This window comes from Leiobunum rupestre, chromosome 8 (genome assembly GCF_980474605.1).
Source record: "Leiobunum rupestre chromosome 8, qqLeiRupe1.1.hap1, whole genome shotgun sequence".
Lineage (NCBI taxonomy): Eukaryota > Metazoa > Arthropoda > Arachnida > Opiliones > Sclerosomatidae > Leiobunum > Leiobunum rupestre.
This window is the reverse complement of record NC_143391.1, coordinates 25,467,140-25,493,882: the sequence shown is the minus strand read 5'-3', so window position 1 is coordinate 25,493,882 and position 26,743 is coordinate 25,467,140. Positions and strand designations below refer to the sequence as shown.

At 38.2% G+C, this 26,743-nt stretch overlaps 1 protein-coding gene across 3 annotated transcripts in view; it reads right to left on the bottom strand.

The window, feature by feature from the left end:
- Positions 1–26,743, bottom strand: part of LOC149932898 (rhomboid-related protein 2-like) — a 128,796-nt gene that overhangs the window by 67,452 nt on the left and 34,601 nt on the right. For 2 of the 3 annotated variants that reach the window (XR_016473270.1, XM_090157488.1), the window contains exons 1-3: positions 11,797–12,211; positions 5,643–5,666; positions 2,841–3,005 (exon numbers count right to left, since the gene is read on the bottom strand). Coding sequence is in view for 2 of the 3 variants with exons in the window: in XM_090157488.1 (XP_090013614.1) it covers positions 2,841–3,005; positions 5,643–5,666; positions 11,797–11,973 (366 nt within the window). In the remaining variant the exon portion in view is untranslated. Of the gene's footprint in view, positions 1–2,840; positions 3,006–5,642; positions 5,667–11,796; positions 12,212–26,743 lie in introns of those variants that run through there. The other variant, XM_090157489.1, reaches the window with a different exon arrangement.

Below are 26,743 nucleotides of genomic sequence, written 5' to 3'. Positions count from 1 at the left end.
TTTCGAAACTACTTTCACCCGCGCCTTTTCTTCTCCAATTTCTATTATCCTTAATGAATCTAGACCTAATTTTTTTTATAATATCGCTTTTTTGAAAGAAAAAATTTTCCGGTCTTTTATTTAATTATATTTTCCGCGCACAATGGGTCAACGGATAAAATTGTCGTTTCAACGAAACATTTAGTCCGGTCAAAATATGAGGCTAATTTCTGACACACTGATTCCGTTTCCCTCGCTAATGTAAAATTAAATCGTATAATCGCCTTTTTCCCATTTAATTATCATTTATAAGCTTTGGTCTGTTTTTAATTAAATCAAATGTTTAATCTCTCAGGAGCAGATGGTTCTCTCTCCTATTGTGCCGTGGCTTTTAATACAATTAATAATTCGCAACCGTTTATCTTTTAAATTTATTTATTAATTAGTATAATTAGCGTTAATTAGCGATTGTTTTATAGCTGAAGGAATTATCAAAGAGAGGTTATTAAAATTACACTCATCTCGTTGCGTGGATACAAATTAACTATCGAAAAAATTAACTACGAAGAGAAGTGTATATATTATATCTCTTAAGAGAGTTACTAATAATATTCGCTGGAAACATGTACTTTGGCAGGCTCCCGCTGATTTTTCCAAATGTGTTTCGGAAGAAATAAATTGTGCTAGAGCTATTACATCGCAAAATACTGTTTATAATTAATTAATTAATAATTTCAACATTTTACGTAGTTAGTCGAAGCATAAGTCTAAGATACCGGTATTAGAAAAATATTTTCAGAACAACATTAAAAATAAGAAAATTCTATTGATAATATTTGATTTGATTGACCGAGACCAAACTTCAGAAGCTAGATCATACCTTTTTTCAGACAGGGGGTTACGAGTGTAAACAAATTACAAAACAACATTTAAAAATAAGAAAATTCTATTGATAATATTTGATTTGATTGACCGAGACCAAACTTCAGAAGCTAGATCATACCTTTTTTCAGACAGGGGGTTACGAGTGTAAACAAATTACAAAACAACATTTAAAAATAAGAAAATTCTATTGATAATATTTGATTTGATTGACCGAGACCAAACTTCAGAAGCTAGATCATACCTTTTTTCAGACAGGGGGTTACGAGTGTAAACAAATTACAAAACAACATTTAAAAATAAGAAAATTCTATTGATAATATTTGATTTGATTGACCGAGATCAAACTTCAGAAGCTAGATCATACCTTTTTTTCAGACAGGGGGTTACGAGTGTAAACAAATTACAAAACAACGATATTCGATTTGTGATAGTTACGTATCAAGTAAAATCATAAGTAAATGAACCGAAGTTATCAGACTGCTATACTCCCCATGTTGGAGGCGTTTTCCTTATGAAGTTACATTTTGACCCCGAATTTGAAATTTTGCGCGCTCCTAGGCCGAAAAAAAAAACGTGTTTGTTTTTATAAAAACCCATTTTATACATAGAAATAGCTATACCCACAATTCCCAAGTGCAATTTATCGCGTAAAAAGACGGGTATGGAAATTAGATTTATTTGACTCGATTTTCTCATCATTTTCATAAGGAAAACGCCCCCCGATTCTGAGCGCTATTTCGATAACTTCGGTTCATTTACTTCTGGTAAAATGAAAAGAAACATATTCGGATATGCTCTTGCAAACATTTTTTCATGAAAAATTAGAATAAAATGGTATGACAGTATACTGAACTGTCTTTAACAATGATTTTATCATATACACTACTGTTATGATAGATAACTTTGTTAATATCGACCGATATTATCGGCCACGAATAGCCGATAGATATATCGGTGCATCCCTAGATGAGACCGATGGGGTTTGAGATTCGTGCAAATCCCGTTCATCCTAGTTAAAACATGATTTTAGAAATCTCGAATTAAACTTGAAAATCCCAAAATAAAGGTATGTTTTAGAGCTCATTTTTAATAGCCTACGTGATTTTTTCTCTCGTCAGATATATTCTACTAATTTGATAATTTATTTATTTCTGAAGCTAAAATGTGCAGATGTTTCCCAAATCAGCCAAAGAAAAGTTGCGTATTAAAACGAAAAAAATATTTTTAAAAATTTAATATCAGCAGTTGAAAAATGGAATAATTTAAAATAATTTAAGGAAAGCGTAGCCTATTTTTCAATATGCAAAAAAAAACCCCAGAAAAAAACTGGTTAGGTTTAGATTCGTATTTTTGGTGGTAGGCGAAAAATATTCAGTTTTTTTAAAACGACGGCAAAGGAAAACATGTTGCACAACGTAAGCTCTTTTTTTGTAACAAGACTCGGCGAAAGTCTCGGAGGAAAAAATGGCCGGAACGTCCAAAATCATTACAATATAAACAAATTTAAGCGCGCGATAAGCCATTTTCGTTACAAAAGATAATGGTCCGCTTGTTTGTAAACGATCATAAGCTTATTTTCTTTAACTACCTGGGGGCTATATGTTATTTTGGCGCTTATAAACGCCGCTAATGCGAGCCGTTGCTCGGCTGTAAAAAAAGCGAAGTGGCTGCGGAAGGGGGAGGGGAAACGCGAAAAAGGCTCCAAAGCAGATAACGTGCCGCCATCTATCAGACTTATCCCGAACTAGGCCTGTAAAAATATTCCTAGGGGAGTGGAGTAGAGGGATGCTAGCGCGTGAATACATTCAACTAGATTTTTAACGCGGCTGTTAAATAAACTGCCGTAAAAAAAGTGGATTTTTAAAGATAATTGCCACGAAAAATTAACCAACCTAAATATGGGCTTAATTACGAGGTAAAAACAAAAACGTTACGGAGGTACGAAAGAAAAATAACAAAAATATCGTTGTACTTACAACATTGACAAAATCCTGGAATGTGATAGAAGAGGAATGACTTTCTTTGGCTTTGGCCGCTAACAACGCTCTTTTGGTGGGGTCGATATGTGCCACAAAGTCGGGACTTTGCAGAGCGTTCAGGAAATCTTCCCACGGAATTTCGCCAAAACCTTCGGCATCGTACTAGAAAAAGAAGGAAAAATAAATAGCTATCGGTGAAAAAACACACCTACATCGCTGCCAGGGATAAAAATGAACCAGAAAATGCGTGGGGGGGGGGGGGGGTGAAGGGTAAGGCAGATAAAAAAATCCAGAGATCCGGGGCTTCCCAAAAAAGACGTAATTGGGCTATTACCCCTGGAAGGTAAACTAACGAGCGCCACACCTGAGCGAAAAACGCTGCTACTACTACGGGCGTTAATAAGCCAAAAATAGACGAAAAAAAATGGCCGAGGGCGCGACAAAATAATAAGAAAACAATTTACTAGGTGTCGCGAGTGTCGTTTATGGCTAAACGATCATAGATCCTTAATTTGGGCGCTCTGGGCGCGTGATCTTTCCGCCTTATCAAGATGGCAAAGTTACTTAAGGCGTCCGACGAGCGCCATCTGCGTTCGACGATTGACCCTAATGGGGGCTGCGGAAACGAGTTGGCCATAGTTAGGGCTCGCCCCTGAACCATTTCCGTAATAGGGAAGAAAGCTGGACGCCGGATAATATAGGCACGGGCCCCGGCGCTCTTAATAGTTAGCGCCCGGCCCGAGCGGCCGTCTCGATGGCGATAGGAAGCGCGCCAAACTTTGTAGAGAAAGGAGGCCCTGGGACGATGCTGACCCCCCGCTTGACTCCTCACGATTGAAGATTGAAATTCCCCTCGGGAGCACTCTGGGGCCCGCAAACGGAGCGAACCGGGAGCGCAGAGAGGAGAGGGTGGCCTAATCATATTGGATTCTCACTCTCCGCGGGTTGAAATGGGAACAACAAGACGAGGAAACGAGTGTGTGTAACGGCGTCGCAACCACTGGCACGATCCTCTCAATTCCGCCCACCTTTACCCCCTTATTTCCCTGACCGAAACTCTTCATTCTCTTCTCCACTGCTGGAATAGGCCAATTCGGTAATTGTCATTTCCCTTTTCCGCGCGCTCGTTCGTCTCTCCGTGCCGACCCCCCCCCCCTCCCGGGTCTTGTTCGCACTCGCCAGTTCATTTAGCTTGTAGAGAACAAGTAGAGACAACCTACGACATATCGTTATTCCACTATCGCCATCTATCGAAACTTAGCCGAACCACTATTTACCTACTCAAGAATTTAAGATAGCTCACTACTTTAGATAAAAAACCACGCGTTAATTCGAGGAATTGGGGAAAATTAATTAAATTTTACTTTAATTTCAGACAGTGGCGTAGTTATGGGGGGGGGGGTGGGGGACATAAGCCATATTTTTTTGTAAATCGTGTACCCTCGAACCCAACTCCAACGCGGGCCTACTCTTGACGTGATCGGTGTATTTCCAACTATAAAATTAATAAATAAAAAAAACTAAATTAACCTTAAAATAATAATAAAGACCCTATTTAAATTTTCAGTAGCCTTAAAGGCCTAGGTTTTTTTTCTGCCTGTCCCCCTTTAAATTAACTTAGTGGAGCACAAATACCCTGGTGGTAGGCCAACCGCTGAACATGTTGGCCTAATTTAAAAGGGGACCACGCAGAAGAAAACCTAGGCCTTTAATATCATGATTATCATCGCATTTCAACACTTAGTAACTAAGGTTATTGGCCTATACACGCCTCATTAAATAACTAAATAATACATTACAAAGCCAGCTGCCATTCATATTAGTCTAGGCATCTCTCACAATGCAATTAGGCCATACTGTATTAGAAGACTAACAAACGCACGCGCTCATAAGTCAGTGATCTGTACTTCCATCAATTTCCCACTAGTCAAAAACCTAACAAAGATAGTCTAATGGTTAGTATAATTAAACACCAAATGGTGGTATATGGTAAGCGTGTAAATATTATAAAGGATAAAAAACGTAGAAACAAAAGTTCCGTTGTCTGAATACTAAATGGCGAAAGCTCCGAATTGTTCTCCAAAACTGCGAGAAAGCTATTAAGTTAAATTGTAAAAGCTATTAACGCCAGCCTGCTATCGTATTCGGCAATTAGCGAAAAGATCGCTTAGCGAAAAATCATTTTCACAAATGAGTTTATTTTGGTTCTAATATACTAATATCGCTTTCCGAATTCAACATTTATAGATTTTTGTATAAGAACAATTTATACACATATATAGAAAAAATGTTAACAGAAATTACACTTATTGTAGGCAAGTTAAGAATCTAAAAAGAAAATTTAAAATATACAATTTCTAACAGTGCGAACGGAACCAAGCACTTCGCCCTACGTTAACAGTTCTTTCATTTTTCTATTATTTTTCTTTACATGTAAATCGTATCGTAATGGATATTTTACCCGACAGTTAAGTATAAGGCGGGGAAATGGTAAAGTCGAAGAATATCCCACTCGATTGAAGAGCGCGGTAAGTCGCCGCTTTCCCCCCATATTACGCGTCGCCTTAACCTGGCATTATGTACTATGGCAGTGTAATATATCGATCAACGGCATTATATACGATGTCAATCGTGTCAGGTGAGGTTGTACTCCGCCCAGGATTTCGATAAGGGACGGGCGCGTAAAAAAAGTGAAATTATCCATTGAAGAAAATGGGAGGGAGGGGGCGGAAGAGGGGAGGGAAATATGGAAGGCCGCGGAAGATGGAAAAGTGTATCAAATAAAATTCGACGACTTACCTTGTCGAATAGCTGCCTCCATTTCTGAAAGGAAAAAATCAAATTATACCGCATCAGTAAATGAAAGAATTGTATTTTTTTTCACTAGAGGATTGTATCCTGGGTTGGCTTAAAAAATATACTGTTCTTTACTTTTACTTCTGGCCAAATCGATACAGCTGCAAAGTGTGAACCGGAGTGTTTACAGATTGTACGCGATTCGGGTCAAAGAAGAAAAAATTTTAAATATGTTATTGTACTTTGTTTCTTGTAAACACTCCGGTAGTTACGTTCATTTTTGTAAAATTCACCAAACATCTAAACAGTCGATTCGAGTCAAATAAAGAAAACATTAAATACGTTACGGTACTTTGTTTATCAAATAATTTTTAATTCTATAAGTGGATTCCAAAAGTGTAAATTTATTTTCCCCCTATCTTGTTATAACGTCATCTTCTATCCCAAGATTAAGACGACGAAAGAAACGACTTTAGTTAGTCTTCACAAGATGTGGCAAAGAAATATTCATCCACAAAAAAAATAATAATAAAAATCAGCTAGGCTAATAGCCAAGGCACCACCTTAGGCCCAAGTTAATGAGAGACTTTTAATGCCTTTAAACAGGTAGCCGGGTTACAATGCGTAGGAAGGTGGTGGCATGCAGCCCTTCAAGCCACGTGAGCCAACAGCTCCCTACACTTTTTATTACCGTTTACCCCTACAAGTTTTTATTGGAAGGGGAAGCCGAAGAACTCGGGGAAAACCCCTTTACCCAGTACGGAGATAACTTGGAAACTGTATTTTTTCGATAATGATACAATAAAGAAAAATACTGCAAACTTTCTCCGTCACCAGACAAGAGTTTCACAGTTACCCCTAAAATCGCTTCGCTTAGAATCGCTTTCAAGGCGGAGAAATAAAATTGCTCGTATTTCCAAAGGTAATGGGAATAAAATTCTAAATAATGTCAAATAATATTACTATATGTATAGTAAACATGATTAATTAATTGTTTTGGGATACGTTTTAGTATTTTAAAAATTCTGGTCATAATTTGAAATAACGTTAAGCCTTGGCTATAAGCGAACCGGGGTGACGCGATTTCGCACGTGTGAACCAAGAAACAATTTTTGGTAATTCTGAATGATTGTTTTTTTTTCTAAATAATGCCAAAGACAAGTACAACAAATACTTCGAACTTTTTTCGTCAACCCATTACGTTTGCTTCTCGCGTCGAAAGATTGAATCTTCTTTAAATAAGTCTTCATCGGGGGCTACAGCAAAGACAGCTACCAGGAGTACGGGCAAACTTTCTTCGTCAACTGATAACGTTCGCCTTCTTGGCTTTATTAATTTATCTTTTAGACTTTTAGAGGGACTGTTCGCGAAACCGCGCCACCGTACTAAATAGAATGAATGGCATCATTGTGAAAAATAAGTACTGTCAACAAAGTCTGGTCGCGTTAGTCGAGTAATGGTTACTCTCATTCGATCCATTTGCCAGAAACAAATGGATTTCAAAATCGAGAGGAAACAAAAAGGATAATTGAGCCCGCGCCGAATTCGAAGTAAGGACTACACCGTCCCGGTACAGACTCTCACTCCGGGCCCGTTCCCGAAAGCTTAAAGAGAATCGTAAAGCCGGGCCGGCTTTAGTTCGGCCTTTATTACGCAAACGGGCACGTATTCTAGAGAACGTCATCGCGAACGACATCGTCGGCCTGAAAACAAGACGAGACTTTGGAAACAAATGATGATGTTGATGACTTTGGACGGATTTACTTCCTATTACTTTTCCGCGGATTGCTTGGGAGGGGCGCGTTACAGAGAAATAATAACCGGTTTAAGCCTCGACAGCATTTGGTCATTGTTGACGAAATACTCGAGAGGGAGGGAGGGACGAGAGACATTAAAAAAATCAATCGAAACGGGTCGAAAAGTTGAATTATTCATGTCCTAATCTGTTACTTCTCGCGACCGACCAACGAAGTAAAATAGTATAATGGCGCGCGGATCGATACAGCGCGAGACGCCAAATACGTTTCCGCTGGGGGTCAGCTAGGTTTCGCCGCTCGTCACTGTTTGTTCCAAGTGAAATAGCTCGAGTAAAACACGCGTAGGAGGCGTAACTAAACCGAGTTATTAACGAGAACTCGATATCGCTAACAGCGTGTTTAACTTCAATTTAGATAAAAACGGAGCGCGTGGAAATATCGTATAAATATGCGTTGGATCCTAATCAGGAAATATAAACAAAGCAAAATAAAGAGAATGAAATAAATATTTTTTCGTTTAATAAAGAAGGCAAATCGCCTTTTATACAACCCGATCCTTTTAACTTAATCCGCTTTTTAATGATAGATAAGCTAAAAAAAATAAAATTAATCGATTTTTTTATTTAAATCGGATTTTTATTGATTTATTTGATTTTAATTAAAATTTCAAAGTTTTATATAATTTAGTATCATAATTTTACCTAAAACAAATATGTTTTTAATTTTTAAAGACTAATATGTATAATGAATTTATTAAAATTAAACTAATAATCATATAGAAGTTTTTATTTTTTAAAACCTATTTTGGTACTTTACAAACAAAATTCGGCGGAATCTCCACCCACAGGTAGAATCCAATGCAACATTAGGGGGCAAGTACGAGAAAGATTATATTTAAACCTAAATTATCGCAATTGGCGAGGTTTTTTCTTTTTCAAAAATACTTTATGAAAATTGATTTAAATCAATGATTTTTTTAAAACAAATCATAGATTTAAATCGTGATTAAAATCAAGTTGATTTAAATCAGCCAACCCTGATGACAACGCCCGAGGGTGTCCACGATGGGCTTCGAGCATTTGGAAATTCCCATTAAAACTTTAAGCATCTCGGCGAAAGCCGGTATAAAATTGTTTCCGCGGCCGTACCACGCGAAGGGAATACCCGAAACACGTACGCGGGACAGTACTTACGTAAGAGAGTTAAGTAATTACGCGATAAGAAACGACTCCAGTTAAATGTCCCCTTCCCCCGTACGGAATCCGTCTTTTGGTCGAGCGGATAATCACCCTAATCCGACAGTCGGGACAGTGCCGTCTACGCGAGGCGACAAAGAAGAGGGAAGGAGGGGCGGAGGACTGAAATAAAAGTTTGTAAAATGGCTTTTATACTCCATTAAGGGGTCTGGCCATAAATAATGCCCGGTACGAGGTCATCCGACCCCCGCACACCGCGCCTTCAAAAGGCGAGACGCTCGCGAGTTACCCCTCTTCGTTATACGAGAAGATCGTAGAAACCGCGCTTTTACACCCCTTTAAGACCACTTTTCCTTGTCCTCCGTAAAAACCTTTTTCCTCTCTCTCTCTCTCTCTTGGGAAAGCGGGAAATTCTCGAGGCCACTCCGACGCAAAAACAAAGACATTCTTAGTGGATATTTCAATCAAAGCCAGCAAGACGCGGTAAAGTCCGCGCTATTTTATCGTGGGGAAAATGCAAAAACGCAATTGCATATCGGTGTAGAAGTGGAAAAAAAAAGTGAGCTCGCGGGGGATATAGAGTGACGAGGATTTGAAATCTAAACAGAAGGGAGACGACGCGCCGGAGAGTCACGGCAGGTTCGCGTTACGGACGCGGATTATTAGCCGCAGCATGCGATACCCCCATCAGCCGCTATTTCATTGCCGTTTTCCATACGAGGGGAAAAAACAACGCTTCGGAGACTAGCTAATTATTAACGCGTCCATTAGCGAAAAAAGGCGACGCTGGAGGAAAGCGACTTTAGCGCCATCTCGGAGTTTCTTTCGTCTCTTCCCGCACGAGCACCTTTCCCCCCAAAAAGCTCCCGAGAACGCGTCTTAAAGGAAAAATCGCTTTCAAAACTCGATAATAACTTCATTAAAGTTTAAGTACGACGTGTTTGTCTATTTACGATCAATTAAGCCAGGTGGCGCCACCGTAGGTTGCTTTCCGTTCCGCGTAAATGTATATTTTCAATGAGTTTCCCGACTTTTTGTTCTAATTTAATTCTAATAATCGCGGAGAGTTTTAAAACTTTACGAGCTTCACCCGAAACGTGAAGAGTATAAGATAACGCGTACTTGGCCCCCTTTTGACCGTAAAGTTCGGTAACTTTGAACTCGATCGTAAAAATATCCTGGTAGTTAACTTCCTCTCGAACACCGGTGCGCCGCTACTAGAACACTTCTACAGGCGCTAGTAGTTCAAAAATAGACTTTATCGCCTATTGAATTTCGTATAGTCTTTCCACGTACCAGGTTATAAAGCGACTTACACGGAAAACATATAATCGTGAAATTTTAACGCAATTCTTTTTCGGTCAACACGAAAAAGGCGCGCGCTAAGAAATGATTTGATACTAATAAAGGGGGAACGGCTTTGGGAAAATGTCCGGGCTTATTTGAATAGGGTTCGTGAGAGGAGTAGAATCTCCGAGGAAAGATTGTATAATAAAAATATTAAGGGAAGCGGGACATGACAAATGACGTTGCAATGAGTATTTCTGAGGCAAGCGTCGGAAGGGTGTTCATCGATTGAGACAGCGACGAAACAAAAGGAACCCGGGACTTGTCCGGGAGTTGTCGCTGATGGAGAGCACCTAGAGCGACGCGACAAACTCGGGCCCATCTCCGCCGATAAAGAGGAAATAAGGATGGCGGGGGCGGGGGCGGGGAAGCCACCTGGAGGGTAAGCGGAAGGCGAGACACTTTTTGGTGGGCATAGGAAATTGCGAAGGTGTACGCGCGAGAGAGAGGGTGCACGAGAGTCAGCACTTTCGGGGTATAGGCGTTGTTCAAAATATACCACGCCACCGCGTGGTTTGCTAAACAAAAAAAAAAGATAAAACTAAAGAGAGTTGAAGTACAGGGTTGAAAGATTTGCTCCATCTCCTTCTCCCTATATCCTATACAGGGAGTTTCAAAAGGTTATGCAAAAATTTGAAGGAGTTGAAGGGGGTGAGTTGAGAAGTATGCCTGTTTTTTTTCCATTTTCTTACGATGAGTTAAAAGAGCGCCAGAGAGCTTCAAAGTGTGGCCTACTAGGTAGGCTGCAACAAGGGCAAAACACAGCAGCAGTGACTTTAAATACTGTTTAAGTTTGCTTTTTTACGCTGGTTAACTCGATTCGTTTACAAAGTCCTTTATTACCTATCACACGAACCCAAACCTTAATGTTCGCGTTTCCCTGCTGCTGTGTTTTGCGATTGTTGCAGCCTCCTTCCAGTGGCTAGTAGGCCACTCTTTGAAGCTCTCTGGCGCTCTTTTAACTCATCGTAGGAGAATGGGGAAAAACAGGCATACTTCTCAACTCACCCCCTACCACTCCTTCAAATTTATGAATAACCTTTTGAAACACCCTGTATAATAGCGCGGACGCGGAAGGATGCTACTTGGGAAAATGATGACCACGGTTTAAAAACCCGCCCGCAGTTACCGGAAGGTACGGTCAACGGCGGGGAGAGGCGTACGGTACGCCTCATTTTAAATAATTAGGAAGCGTTAGCTAAGTCGCGGGTTAAATCTTAAAACTCGACAATGTATAACAGCGAGGTTGTTAACCCGGAATAGCGCACGCTGGGCTTGGAAAAATTAAAAGGATGATGGCCGCGACATTTCGGCGAAACGACACGGAGATCAAAGGAACGGCGCTTTGCATCGCCCGCTTTACCGACGCTTTCTTGTATTTTTAATAAGTTTTAGTTTTCCATTGAAGTACGTTACTTAAGCTTTCGGATACAGCCACGTTTTGAGATTAACAAGAGTCCAACTTTGAAAGTTTCGGCGGTAAGCGCTTCTCTTTTTAAGCTGGTTTCACACTCGACGGAAAATTAGCAGCGTAAAGTTGAACGTTAGCTGTACATCGAATGGGAATAAATTTTCAGCTCGGCGTTTATTATCGTCTTTCCGGCATATTTTCCGTCGAGTGTGAAACCAGCTTAAATCCTAATTCCTTCCGACGGCACCGATGCCGGAGTCCAAATGGAAATTTCAACAACAAACTTTTAAGTACAGGTAAAGAAATCTTCAATCGCGAGTGGGTACTTTGAGGGCGAAATTAATGGGAGGCTGACGAAAGTCAAAAACGGGCCAATTACTCTTCGTTAATTATCGGAAGGGAGGGGGGTCGGGGGGGTTTCGCGAAAAGAGGAGAGCGCAATTTACCTCGTGGAGGGCGAACTGCTGGCAGCTGCTCTCGGAGCTGTAACTCAGGTCTTGGAGTTGATCCGAGTTGGAATTGGTGCTGTACGAGTGGAGGCGTCCGTTGGCGGGAGGCGATCCGGTGAGGAGGCCGTTGCTGTTGGGCCTCGCGGTCGGCGGCGGAGAGACGGGCCACCGCATGCCGGGACGGTCCCGGAGCCTCTGTCGCAGGGACCCCGGGTCTCCCTCTTCGTCCCCCGACGAAGACACAACTGCGGACGCGATCCCGGATATCCTGGCGCACCGGTTCCCGAGTCCCCGTTACGGGACCAGTCCATGGTCCCCGGACAGACACATAAAGACACGACGCGAGACGAACGAACTACGACTTCCGACGGATCCGACCAGCACCAACGACGACGAAAGCCCTGAAATGACGCAAAAATAGAAACACGTTGTTAGAATATAATTTCATCTAGAGTTGCTAATTTTCCGGAAAAATAAAATGCGGAAAAATTTCCGCAAATCGTAAACAAAACAAAAAAACAAAAAAAACGGCTTTTTTTAAAATTAAAAAATCCAGTAAGGGTTTTAACCGGTTGTAACCGGTGGTTTAAACCGGTTAAACCACTAATATAAAATTTAAACATAAATTACTTTGAAGGGTTTTTAATGTTTTAATTTCTTCGGAAAAATACGAAAAATTTTCCGACTTACAACACTAATTTCATCATATGGTTTAGAAGTTGTACGCGGATTTATTCGTTGCATCATCTATTAAATGCTATCAGAAGTTTAAAAGTATTCAACTCGCTATAGTGCTAATGTTATTTGCTCGATAATTGTACCTATAAGAAATCAAAACAGCTTAGTACAGGATTGCCACAAAATTTTGAGATTCAAATCCCCTGTTTTCCCTGTACCATTTTAAGAGATTTTCCCTGACTTTTTAAACCCAAAATTTTTATTTTACATTTAACTTTTATCAGAAGTTAATAAATTTAAATTGACTTATATTTCAGTAAAAAGGTTATTTCAATGTGGAAAAAAATAGCCAAACTTTCAAGTAAATAAATGATAATCATAGAATTTGTCATAGATCTAGAGTAAAATTACCTTCAAAAAGTGTCAAGATAAAATTGAATTGCCTGAATTTTTACAAATTCTTAACATTTCCTGACTTATTATTCCCATTTTTAAATTCCCCGAATTTTCGCTGATTTCTCTGACGTGTGGCAACCCTGCAGTATCTCATTGCCTTCCGACGCGATTGAAGCGCACACCGGTGACGTATTTCCTTCCCCCTCTGTTGCCATGGTGAAATTCGACTATGATGACAACAGGTCGTCTCAACAAAGTGATTATCCTCAAGTATAAATATATACATTCTTGCTAAATAAATTGTTTAAAAATGGTAAATATTATAATTACTATTTTAAATAATTTTAAATATTTTAAATAATTAATGGGAAAACGTTTTTTATGGAAGACCCCGTCACAATTTGTGCAAGAATTCACTAACTAGCGCCAGAAATATCGAAAGACAAATAAGTGTTGGTGTTCCACACCAAATACCGGCGGTTCTCAGGGTTGTTCAAAATGCATTTTGAGAATGCAATTTGCAAAGTACCATTTTGCATTTTAAGTTAGAAAAAGTATTTTGCATTTTGTGGGTTTGATAAGTGGAAAAACATTACCAAAATGTTTTTACTCTGATACCATCATCGCGGCTCTTGTAGAGAAAGTTCGTCTGCTATTTACTCCCAAGTAATCATAGATGGCGATACTCAGTTACTCACTTACTCACTTACTCAGAAGCAGACGAACATTCGTACTGTGCCACCACGCAGACTGCGAGGATGGTTTTCAAATCTCTACGTAATTATTATTAATTTATAATTAATAATAATAATTAATTCGTAATTAATTAATGTTCTCCGCGTGTAAAATAAATTCATTTTAAATGTACGCGACTAATAATAACTAATCAGAGTGATTTTATAAAAACATTTTGCATTTTGAAAATTGATTTTCAAAATGCATTTTATATTTTGCATTTTGAGTTATGAAGAAAGTATTTTGCATTTTACATTTTGCATTTTGAGTTATGGAGAAAGTATTTTGCGTTTTGAGTTATGAAGAAAGTATTTTGCATTTTACATTTTGCATTTTGAGTTATGGAGAAAGTATTTTGCATTTTACATTTTGCATTTTGAGTTATGAAGAAAGTATTTTGCATTTTACATTTTGCATTTTGAGTTATGAAGAAAGTATTTTGCATTTTACATTTTGCATTTTGAGTTATGGAGAAAGTATTTTGCATTTTGAGTTATGGAGAAAGTATTTTGCATTTTGAGTTATGAAGAAAGTATTTTGCATTTTACATTTTGCATTTTGAGTTATGAAGAAAGTATTTTGCATTTTACATTTTGAGTTATGAAGAAAGTATTTTGCATTTTACATTTTGAGTTATGAAGAAAGTATTTTGCATTTTACATTTTGAGTTATGAAGAAAGTATTTTGCATTTTACATTTTGCATTTTGAGTTATGGAGAAAGTATTTTGCATTTTACATTTTGCATTTTGAGTTATGGAGAAAGTATTTTGCATTTTACATTTTGAGTTATGAAGAAAGTATTTTGCATTTTACATTTTGCATTTTGAGTTATGGAGAAAGTATTTTGCATTTTACATTTTGCATTTTGAGTTATGAAGAAAGTATTTTGCATTTTACATTTTGCATTTTGAGTTATGAAGAAAGTATTTTGCAATTTACATTTTGCATTTTGAGTTATGAAGAAAGTATTTTGCATTTTACATTTTGCATTTTGAGTTATGGAGAAAGTATTTTGCGTTTTGAGTTATGAAGAAAGTATTTTGCATTTTACATTTTGCATTTTGAGTTATGGAGAAAGTATTTTGCATTTTACATTTTGCATTTTGAGTTATGAAGAAAGTATTTTGCATTTTACATTTTGCATTTTGAGTTATGAAGAAAGTATTTTGCATTTTACATTTTGCATTTTGAGTTATGGAGAAAGTATTTTGCATTTTGAGTTATGGAGAAAGTATTTTGCATTTTGAGTTATGAAGAAAGTATTTTGCATTTTACATTTTGCATTTTGAGTTATGAAGAAAGTATTTTGCATTTTACATTTTGAGTTATGAAGAAAGTATTTTGCATTTTACATTTTGAGTTATGAAGAAAGTATTTTGCATTTTACATTTTGAGTTATGAAGAAAGTATTTTGCATTTTACATTTTGCATTTTGAGTTATGGAGAAAGTATTTTGCATTTTACATTTTGCATTTTGAGTTATGGAGAAAGTATTTTGCATTTTACATTTTGAGTTATGAAGAAAGTATTTTGCATTTTACATTTTGCATTTTGAGTTATGGAGAAAGTATTTTGCATTTTACATTTTGCATTTTGAGTTATGAAGAAAGTATTTTGCATTTTACATTTTGCATTTTGAGTTATGAAGAAAGTATTTTGCAATTTACATTTTGCATTTTGAGTTATGAAGAAAGTATTTTGCATTTTACATTTTGCATTTTGAGTTATGAAGAAAGTATTTTGCATTTTACATTTTGCATTTTGAGTTATGGAGAAAGTATTTTGCATTTTGAGTTATGGAGAAAGTATTTTGCATTTTGAGTTATGAAGAAAGTATTTTGCATTTTACATTTTGCATTTTGAGTTATGAAGAAAGTATTTTGCATTTTACATTTTGAGTTATGAAGAAAGTATTTTGCATTTTACATTTTGAGTTATGAAGAAAGTATTTTGCATTTTACATTTTGAGTTATGAAGAAAGTATTTTGCATTTTACATTTTGCATTTTGAGTTATGGAGAAAGTATTTTGCATTTTACATTTTGCATTTTGAGTTATGGAGAAAGTATTTTGCATTTTACATTTTGAGTTATGAAGAAAGTATTTTGCATTTTACATTTTGCATTTTGAGTTATGGAGAAAGTATTTTGCATTTTACATTTTGCATTTTGAGTTATGAAGAAAGTATTTTGCATTTTACATTTTGCATTTTGAGTTATGAAGAAAGTATTTTGCAATTTACATTTTGCATTTTGAGTTATGAAGAAAGTATTTTGCATTTTACATTTTGCATTTTGAGTTATGGAGAAAGTATTTTGCGTTTTGAGTTATGAAGAAAGTATTTTGCATTTTACATTTTGCATTTTGAGTTATGGAGAAAGTATTTTGCATTTTACATTTTGCATTTTGAGTTATGAAGAAAGTATTTTGCATTTTACATTTTGCATTTTGAGTTATGAAGAAAGTATTTTGCATTTTACATTTTGCATTTTGAGTTATGGAGAAAGTATTTTGCATTTTGAGTTATGGAGAAAGTATTTTGCATTTTGAGTTATGAAGAAAGTATTTTGCATTTTACATTTTGCATTTTGAGTTATGAAGAAAGTATTTTGCATTTTACATTTTGAGTTATGAAGAAAGTATTTTGCATTTTACATTTTGAGTTATGAAGAAAGTATTTTGCATTTTACATTTTGAGTTATGAAGAAAGTATTTTGCATTTTACATTTTGCATTTTGAGTTATGGAGAAAGTATTTTGCATTTTACATTTTGCATTTTGAGTTATGGAGAAAGTATTTTGCATTTTACATTTTGAGTTATGAAGAAAGTATTTTGCATTTTACATTTTGCATTTTGAGTTATGGAGAAAGTATTTTGCATTTTACATTTTGCATTTTGAGTTATGAAGAAAGTATTTTGCATTTTACATTTTGCATTTTGAGTTATGAAGAAAGTATTTTGCAATTTACATTTTGCATTTTGAGTTATGAAGAAAGTATTTTGCATTTTACATTTTGCATTTTGAGTTATGGAGAAAGTATTTTGCATTTTGAGTTATGAAGAAAGTATTTTGCATTTTACATTTTGCATTTTGAGTTATGAAGAAAGTATTTTGAATTTTACATTTTGCATTTTGAGTTATGGAGAAAGTATTTTGCATTTTACATTTTGAGTTATGGATAAACTATTTTGCATTTTGAAAAAAAAAGCCTAGCTGTTCTATTCCCTTTAAACGGACACGTTTTTGGGTCGTGACGCGGTGTACACATCCGCAAATTAGGCCCCATTTTTTGGGATTGATACTTCTGCCGTTCTAGGTATTATCATAAGTAACATAATACATCTAAGTATGACACTTGTAGGCTTCCTCATGCATTTTTTCTAACTAAATCCCAATAATAATAAGAATAATAATAATCAGGCACCACCTTAGGCCCAAGTCATTTAGCAGCTTATAATGCCTTAAACAGGTGGCCGTGTTACAATGCGTAGGACGGTGGTGGCAAGCCCTTCAAGCGACTATAACACCGAATAGAGAAACTAAGCCTAAATATTAAAAATTTCAAAACGAGTTACATTTAGGCGTTTTTAGGGCAAACTTTAACGCTCTCTAGCGCTTTTCCTATTCATCGCGGAGGATCGCGACAAAGACAGTCATACATCTTTACTCAACCCCTATAACACCTCAAAGTTACTGTACTGAATTCTGAAACACCCTGTACTTCCGATATGCTAGATATAGTACACTCCATTCACAGTCAATTGCTTCGATCAACAACGGGCCAACAGCCTTAAACATAATAGGCAACCCCACTCCCGCACACGCGACTATTAATTATGGAAATATCAAGACGGTATCGCGACTGGATGCGGGGCAATTTCTTAAAAACCTTTGGCCGATAACAAGCGGCCGAAAGAATCGAGCCAGAGAGAAGAGATTAATGGAGCGAATCCCGGGGGATTATGGAAGACAGTATTCAGGGATAGTCGGCCAGGGTTTAATCATATATTAAGAAGGAGAGGAGAGCCCAAAATGAGTTTGTGTCTTTACTTAATCTAGAGTGAACGAGTTTGCTTCCAAAACGAGCATTTTTCAATTAAAAAAAAAGTGAAAGAACCGCTTTAGAAACACGCCCTGACTAATGACGAAAATCAGAGAGTCATAAATTGACGTAATTAGTCAGGCAAAGACGGCGCAACACCGATTTTTCGGCACCTCGTTAAACACCCAATTTCTTCCCGTCTCGGAATAGCTAATTAACCATTAATTCCCGAAAGGTTTGAGAATTGCATTTCGCCCCCCCCTCGGTTCTAGTAAACCCTCCTATATAATATAAAGTACTCGTTTTCTCCGAGGTTTCTCGCGACAAACCTTATCCTCACTGGCCAGACTCCGCAATTTATTTTCTATATATACCTTTGATGTTGAAGTGGGCAGGGGTCGCCCACCCGTTTTCACCGCGAGATCTCCATTCGTCGCCGCGTAAAATTGACAAATCGTGGTTTCGCGAGCGCCGTATTCCTTCCGCTCGAAAGATGGCGCCACTAAACGACGATACGCCCAAACCGTACAAATCAAACTTAAATCGCCGCAGCTCCATCGTGGATTACAAATAGAGCCGCAATCCAATGAATGGCGATACGTGACAAAGTGGACAATTTTCCTATACTCTATTTGCGAATTATTCCACCGTAGTTAATTATTTCAAAGGTTAGTCCAAACTGACGTCATAAACGAGTTGTTATTACGTCATTATAAAACTCTTAAACCGTATAATATTGGTTTTGTATAATTTAGAGGACATTTGCCAAACAATATTAAATCTCGCTCATTGGTAAAAGCGCCAGCTTGGATTAACAATAGTAGTGCCTACCAGGATATAATTACTCTAACGTTCCGCGTACATTTCCTAAGTGTTTGTTACGGGTTCTGCCTTGTAGAAGGCTACGTGTTACGGGAGTTTCGGAAATTCTCCGTTAACTTCGCCGAAGCGGCGCTGCTGTCGCAAAAGTCATTTGCTTGTCAGGTTTCTTCCAAGTGATATCTCCAGGTAGGCACTACTATTGTTAATCCAAGGCGCCAGTAACATAATAACTATAATCGTAGATGTTAATTTTTTTTCCATGGTTATTAATTACTTAAAATAATCAAAACACTTCCTTTACAAATTGTAAGGACTAGACGCTTGAAAAGCAGCTTCGGATCGAAAGTTCCCGGGTTTTTAAATAATTTTACTAGTTTTAAAATAAACATTATACCATGAAGTATCCGTTGCCATAAGTGTTTTTATTATTATTAGTAATAATAACAGAGCCCCCTAGTGTCTAAAATATGCCGAAATAGAAATATACTAATAACAAGGACGATAATATACTACTCGCAAGTCAGTTCGATTGCGAGTCCAAGTCTGAGCTGGGCGGGAGGGTCAGTGTTGAAAATATGTTCGCTTTGAAAATTTGCATTGAAACAATATGAAGTGTCATACTTATGGTTGTTATGTGACTGATGATAATACGATTAGAATCCATCGGGATATATAAAGAGTGTCTTTTCGCGCATCCGCAAATTTGGCTATTTAATAATAAAAATAATAATAATAATCAGCTAGGCTAATACCCAAGGCACCACCTTAGGCCGAAGTCATAAAGCGACTTTTAAAGCCATAAATCCAGGTGGCCGGGTTACAATGCGTAGGAGGGTGGTGGCAAGCCCTTCATGCCACGCGAGCCAACAGCCCCTACACTAACTATTGCCGTTAACCTCGACAAGTTTTTATGGAAGGGGAAACCGAAGAACTCGGGAAAAAACCCCTTAAATATCTATACTACTATCTACTTTAAGCGTGGTGGTATCCGATAGGAATATTTAGTGTTGTAAATTTTCCGGAAAAATAAAATGCGGAAGAATTTATAGAAAATTTTCCGCAAATCGGAAAAATAAAAAATTGAATCTTTTTATCGATATAAAGTGTCTAATAACAGTAAACATACTACAAAACATTAATAGTGTTACATTGTTAATCAGTTTATGAAAGCTAGTCTAGAGGTTTAGTTTTACTTTTAGATTATAAAAAATGGGGCGAAAATGCCGCTTTATTTAAATTTGCAAACAATAGTAGACTAATCATGGAATTAAAACTTTTTTTTATTTTTTTCGGAAAAAAGGCCTCGGTCATTTTCCGACTTATAAAACTATGAATATTCATATTTTTAAGACCGTTGGCAAAAGCCAGAATGCATTAAGGTATACAGAGAATATGTGGGCAGCACCCGTCAGGCCCGTCTTAAGACCTTTTGTGGCCCTGGGCTAAATTATTTCTTAAGACCTTCGCGATCCCCAACGGTTAGCCTTTGTATGTCCGTTGTCTATATTCAACTACACAATAATCAACCAAAACTTTTAATTTCAAAGGTATAACATAGGCCTACTGAAGTCTGAAAATAAGATTGAGAATTTATTATTTATAATTACGCAGGAATTAATATATATAGAAGTTTCATTTCAAATCAAGTCTCAGTCACTCTGGTATGGAACAATACGCAGAGGTATTCCTTGATTTGAAATGAAACTTCTATATATATTAATTCCTGCGTAATTATAAATAATAAATTCTCAATGTTATGACTACAGGCTATCAAGGTCCTGTTATAAATTAGTTGACGTAAAATGCTACGGCACCGTCAACAACGGGTTAAATGTATCCCGTCAATAATGTGAACCAGATCGAGTCATTCTTAAATTGGATGTCCGAGGCCTGATTATTCGTGGCCTCGGTAGTCCTATGGTAGTGGCGTTGGGACGGTAACCCAAAGGTCGTAGGTTCGATTCCTGCCCGAGGTGAAAAGATTTTTCTCAGTCACTCTGGTCTGAAAATAAGATTTTTACTGACAGTGACTCGCTGTTAGGTTTTAGATATTGTTGGTACCGTATGATACGCGATGTGGCGATGAGTCAAATTACTTTAGACGTAACTAAAATTTACATAATATTAAATGAGCATAAATAATATTTAACCAACTAAACCCTTATCCGTAGAGTAGAGGCTGTATGGCTGGGTGGGGGCCCTGGGCTGTAGCCCATTTAGCCCATGCCTTTAGACGGCCCTGGCACCCGTTCAATTCATGGTTTCCGGAAGAAAAGCCATAGTGCAATCTTCCCTCCTTTCTCTTCGTAAGAGGAAAAAGACATTCAGTACGATTTCGAATTATCTCTCCTTGTAGGCGTAGAATATTTATTGCTACATATTCTCCGTTAGCCGGCATAAATTCTTGGCAAAAGGACCAGTTATCCTTCCAAGTAAAAAAACACTAATTTAATCACCGACGACCAAAATAAGCGGACGAAACTCGGGCCCGACAAAATAAGAGGAAATAATCATAAATTATCCGGGCCCGTGCAGGTCGATGTCTCGGTTTTGCACCCAAGTTTCTCAATACATCTATTTTCTGGGCCTGGAATTATCGTTTTACCGGGGCCCGGGCTCGCTTTTGGAGGCCACAACGACACTACGAAAGTTTAACTACGGAACGCAACCTGTCGGGCGTTTTACGTAAACTCGATTTATGGCAAATTATAAAAAGTGGTCCGGAAGAAGTCCAATATTCGTAATAGTCGGGGAAACTTTGTTGACAGAGACAGAAGAGACTCGTCAAGGGGGTTCTCCGCATAAGCGCCTTTATATAAAATAATCCGACCTCTAACCAAAATATTTCAGATTACTTAATTCCATAGGACATTGTGCGGCGGTAGTACACTGTCGCAATAATGCGGGTCTCCGCTTACTTATTCGGCGTACACATTTTTTCGTCCGCCGGTGGTCCTTCGGAAGAGACTGAAAATTTGCGAGCCGGGGACTCATAAAGGGCGCGGTTGATGAAAAGACACGGCCTCCTGCCACGCGGGGGCCCGGGCCCGACGAAATAGCGATGATTAAGCATTTTCGTATATTTTTACATAATTCGAAATTCGGTCGCATTTTTCATCTATCTTAACACTGGATTTGAAGGAAAAGGCAACGGCGGAGGGATAAACCCCAAAAACTCCCCCGAAATTTTATTACCAGTCATATATAAGCTCAAGCCACCCCCCGGGCGCGCACGCACGCTTCGGTAAACCCCCCTTTGAAATATAACTGGGGCGAGTCTAAGAACCCTCACCGACGAAATGCGCGTAAAATATAACGGAGCAAACTTTACGAAGGAAAGGCAGAAAATAGTACGATGCATTATTATAGGCGGATGGTTCGGGATAAGTCGACACTTAAGCCGGAAGGCTTTAGGAAGGGTACGGTCTATAGGGACTCGATTTAAAGTAAACTATCGGCTAAGGGCGTCGGGATTGTAAGACCAGATTAGGATGACGGGGGAACCCGTCTTTGATGTTGAACCATTATCTGTCAAAGTCTAGAAACACAGAGCCACCTTTGATAGCGCACTCCTCTTCATAAATCTTAAAGGACGAACGACAAAAAAACGACGCTCTTTGATCAATATAAGAAAGGTGGAATCCTTCTGGCTTCCAACAAGCCCCCCCCCCCCCCATCTCAATCCCCCCCACCTCAATCCTACCTAACTAGATAGACTAAAGAAAAAGAAAGATTAGAAAAAAAGTCTTTGTTTTTGTAGCGTGCTTGAGCTCCGGTACTCGATACCACGAGCATCAATTAGAAACTGGATTAATTATGAGGGAGATTTTAAAAGGGATTACACGTATGTACACTTTACGTTGTTTGAGCTGATTAGGTTAGATACAATTTCGTTATAGAAAAACCGTGAAAGAACTTAGTAACTAATTTAAATTAAGAAAAGGTACCGTACCTCGAGAAAACCAATTTGATTGCAGCGCCAGGCAATTTTGGAATATTTTATAAAAACCATTATACATTGTACAGAAGCGTGAAATCCCCCTAGTGTTGCGTTGCGCCATCTTCAGAATAGTCCCGAATAAAAATCTTTCTTACTTTGGAACATTTTACGCTACCTAAAGCCATAAATTTATAATACTGGTCCATAAGTCTATAATATTGTTCCATAAGTCTATAATATTGTTCCATAAGTCTATACTATTGTTCCATAAGTCTATACTATTGTTCCATAAGTCTATACTATTGTTCCATAAGTCTGTAATGTTGTTCCGTAAGTCTGTAATGTTGTTCCGTAAGTCTGTAATGTTGTTCCGTAAGTCTGTAATGTTGTTCCGTAAGTCTGTAATGTTGTTCCGTAAGTCTGTAATGTTGTTCCGTAAGTCTGTAATGTTGTTCCGTAAGTCTGTAATGTTGTTCCGTAAGTCTGTAATGTTGTTCCATAAGTCTGTAATGTTGTTCCATAAGTCTGTAATGTTGTTCCATAAGTCTATAATGTTGTTCCATAAGTCTATACTATTGTTCCATAAGTCTATACTATTGTTCCGTAAGTCTGTAATGTTGTTCCGTAAGTCTGTAATGTTGTTCCGTAAGTCTGTAATGTTGTTCCGTAAGTCTGTAATGTTGTTCCGTAAGTCTGTAATGTTGTTCCGTAAGTCTGTAATGTTGTTCCGTAAGTCTGTAATGTTGTTCCGTAAGTCTGTAATGTTGTTCCGTAAGTCTGTAATGTTGTTCCGTAAGTCTGTAATGTTGTTCCGTAAGTCTGTAATGTTGTTCCGTAAGTCTGTAATGTTGTTCCGTAAGTCTGTAATGTTGTTCCATAAGTCTGTAATGTTGTTCCATAAGTCTATAATGTTGTTCCATAAGTCTATAATGTTGTTCCATAAGTCTATAATGTTGTTCCATAAGTCTATAATGTTGTTCCATAAGTCTATAATGTTGTGTGTATCTTTGGGGAATATTTTACTGAAAGCTATTCAGGGAGTGACGTCATAACAAAAATAAAATCGCCCCCTGGCGAGGCGCTGTCCAAGGCTACGTGAGACGCGTTAGCGAGCGGACGCAAAACTGTAACGAAGCCCGTTATAGCGTCTCTCTTGTGAATAGCTCTCGGTAAAACGTTTGCACGTGAAGAATCGTAAATGTCATACTTATAGTAGAATCTTATAAACTTATGCTAAAGCGTAATGGAAAGTTAAATACCCTTTATGCAATGCACAAAACACCAACCGAATTACCTTAACAGGAAAAGGGAGAAGATCCTTTCACGGGGGTAACGCCATTAGAGGCGGATTTTTAAATACCCGAAGTCTTAACAGATGTCGCTAGCAGTATAAAAAAAATGTTGATTTTTTAAATTATCTAAAAAAAGCGAAAATTATTATTTGTTGATATTTCTTTTTGTGTATTTTTTTAATTTTTGGTTAAAATAATATCATATGAAATTTGTATAATAAATCTGAGCATTTATTCCACTCTCACCAATAAATAATTGACATTGACGCCATCTAGAATAATTAAAAGCGTTAAAATCAAACCTCTAATCGCTTCGCTTTAAAATGTGTTTCCTAAAAAGCAATTAGTGAATCGTTCTCATTATTGGCCATAATTTGAAGATATATTGTGAAAGTGACATGTTGCAATACTTGGGCTTAAGCTCTCTCTAAAATCCTGACAATTTGAGGCAATTACATCTACGAATTGATGGATTCCTGGCCTTTAGTTCGGGTCCTTTAACTCTCGGAAAAGATCACCTGGTCGAGTAGAGTTGAGAGAAGAGGACCGCGTATTTTGAGACGGTCCGGGGATAGGAAGAGAAAGGCTAGTATTTCACGATAAAATAATTGCGAAGTAATTTGATTTAATTAATTGTTAGTGTAGTAATTAGGAATACGGTATTAGCCCACGATGCAGGGTTAAAAAAAACCCGCTTTTTTCTAAATTAAAAATCCAGTATGGCTAAAACTAGTTGTAACCGGTGTTTTAAACCGGTTAAACCAACTAATAAAAAAATGCTCAAATTGACCGATTTAAAAATTACGTTTTTGCGAGTGACAGTACCTTTACATTGTGAGGTATAGCAGACTTATTTACCCGCTTTTATACCCTAACATGGCAGCGTATTTTCACGCGCAAAATTAATTGTAAGATCCCCCAATTGCTTATATCTAGCTCTCGTTACTTACGCCCCTGTAGCACATGAAGTCGTTTTAGGGTCGAGGTACGGTCGAAAAGTCGCTTTATAGTCGACGACCAAATGCCGACCTAAAAACGTCCGAACGTTTTTCGACACTAAAACTGTAAATCCTTTTTTGGGACTATTTATGGTCGGTATGCCGACCACTATCCGACTTAAAATAGACCTTACATTTAATAATTGGATTCGACATTAACTTTATGAAACCGACCATATGTATTTAGGAAAAGGGGATATTTAATTATTTTCTGACTGTTTGATGATTTTGAGATTATTTTTTATTCACTTCTATTTGTTCTTCAAACGTATTTGTATAAGTTTTGGGTCAGAAATAAGCATTAATATAAAGTCGGCCCGACGTCGTTTCGGATTCGGTTCTTAGGTCTATTAAAAAAAAGGCGGTAAAGAGTCGACATTTAGTAGTCGGCCGACCTTTTTACCCCTAGGACATTTCGACCCTAAATCCAAAGTGGTTTTAGCCCGGGGGGGGGGGGGTTAAACCTGTCTGGCTAGTTCTTGCTAACCCTGCCACGACGACCTAGTACGGCAATTTATTAGTCATATAATTTAAAACGTTGTACTAACACGCTTTTAAAATATTTGTTTGTAAAGCAAAAACTAGTTTATAAGGATCAGTCACGAGTACATTTAACAGCGCGTCGTTTTGTGGGGAGGTTCACGCGATACACAAAGGATCGATTTGATGCGACTCGGCGTGGCACGCGGCGAATTCAAGTGTACGACTTGAAACCACACGCACGTACGTATATAATAGAAGGTTTCCGCTACTAAAACCCACTTACCAGATCCATTCCATTCAGACGAGTTAAAAACTATAAAATTTCGTGATATCCTTTTTCATATCCCATTAATATTCTCGCAGGCGCGATCTAGCCTAGACAGACTCTCCTGAAAAACGCCACTTTTCCCTCGAAAAGCAGCTCTACGGTCCCTAAGCTGCCAGAAATAGTTTGTCTCGCTCTCCATTTCATACTAAGTATACTTTTTCTTTAGCGCATTTTACTCGTCGATTCGAACAGAGAGAGGCAAAGTCAGTGGCTATGAAATAATCAAATGAAAAATTTAAACCGTATCTAGCGAATATTTTCCCATTTGGGAGCTATTTCGGCGTCGCCCCCTAGCGACAGAAAACCCCCACATCCGATTATGGCCAACTTAAAAGATATCCTTCCAAAACGCCGGAAGCTATTCCACGCCCGTCTCCGCCGGCGATGAAACTCCCGCGCGTCCGCGTCCCCGTCTTCCGCAATTGCGAGAAGGGACGAGTAACGCGTACGCGGCAAAGGAGCGTCGATACGAAAGAGACCGTCCTGCAGAAATATTTTTCTTTTTTCAAACGGCGAAAGGGGGTTGGATGGGATGCTCCCGAGCTTCTTAGGTCCATAATCCCCATCGACTCGAGGAACGGAGTGACGCGAGCCTTTCCATAAGAAGCGTAGGAGTGGAAAGGGTTTACACGTTACGATCTTTTCTACCGCTAGAGGGCGGTAGGGACGGCGGCCGTTTGGAAAGTGACGCGCCGAAAATGAAAACTCATTTCGAAATCACCTGGCGCGGTTCTTCTTCGCGAGGAGAAGTCGGCGCCGGCTTTTATTATTATTCGCTACGTTAACTTCCCCGCGACTTCCATTTTAGTTACATCCCGAAACGGATGATTCCAGCCTCCCACCGACGCCGAGGATTTTTAATCTCGCCCCCTAACGCCCTCCAGTGGCAATCGTACCGCCTAAATTTGCCTTCCCGAGGCCCAAAATACAATAAAATGTTAAAAGACCTTTCGGTTATAAACCTCGCGTCGCGGACTTTACCCTATTACTATCTTCGATAAGTATCCGCGGTAATACTTTTCCGAGGCGGAGAACCACGCAGCCAGTCTGTTCGCATTCCGAACCCAATTACCGAAAACTCTATTAAAACTTATCGTTTATTAAATCAAACCCGGGTTACCGTACTAGCTTCTCTCTCACTGGCGTTCCCTTTGTAACGTCCCCCTCGGCGAACGATGCCAGGGGGCAAAAATTACGAGGCAAAACGGAGCTGAAAAATTACATAATG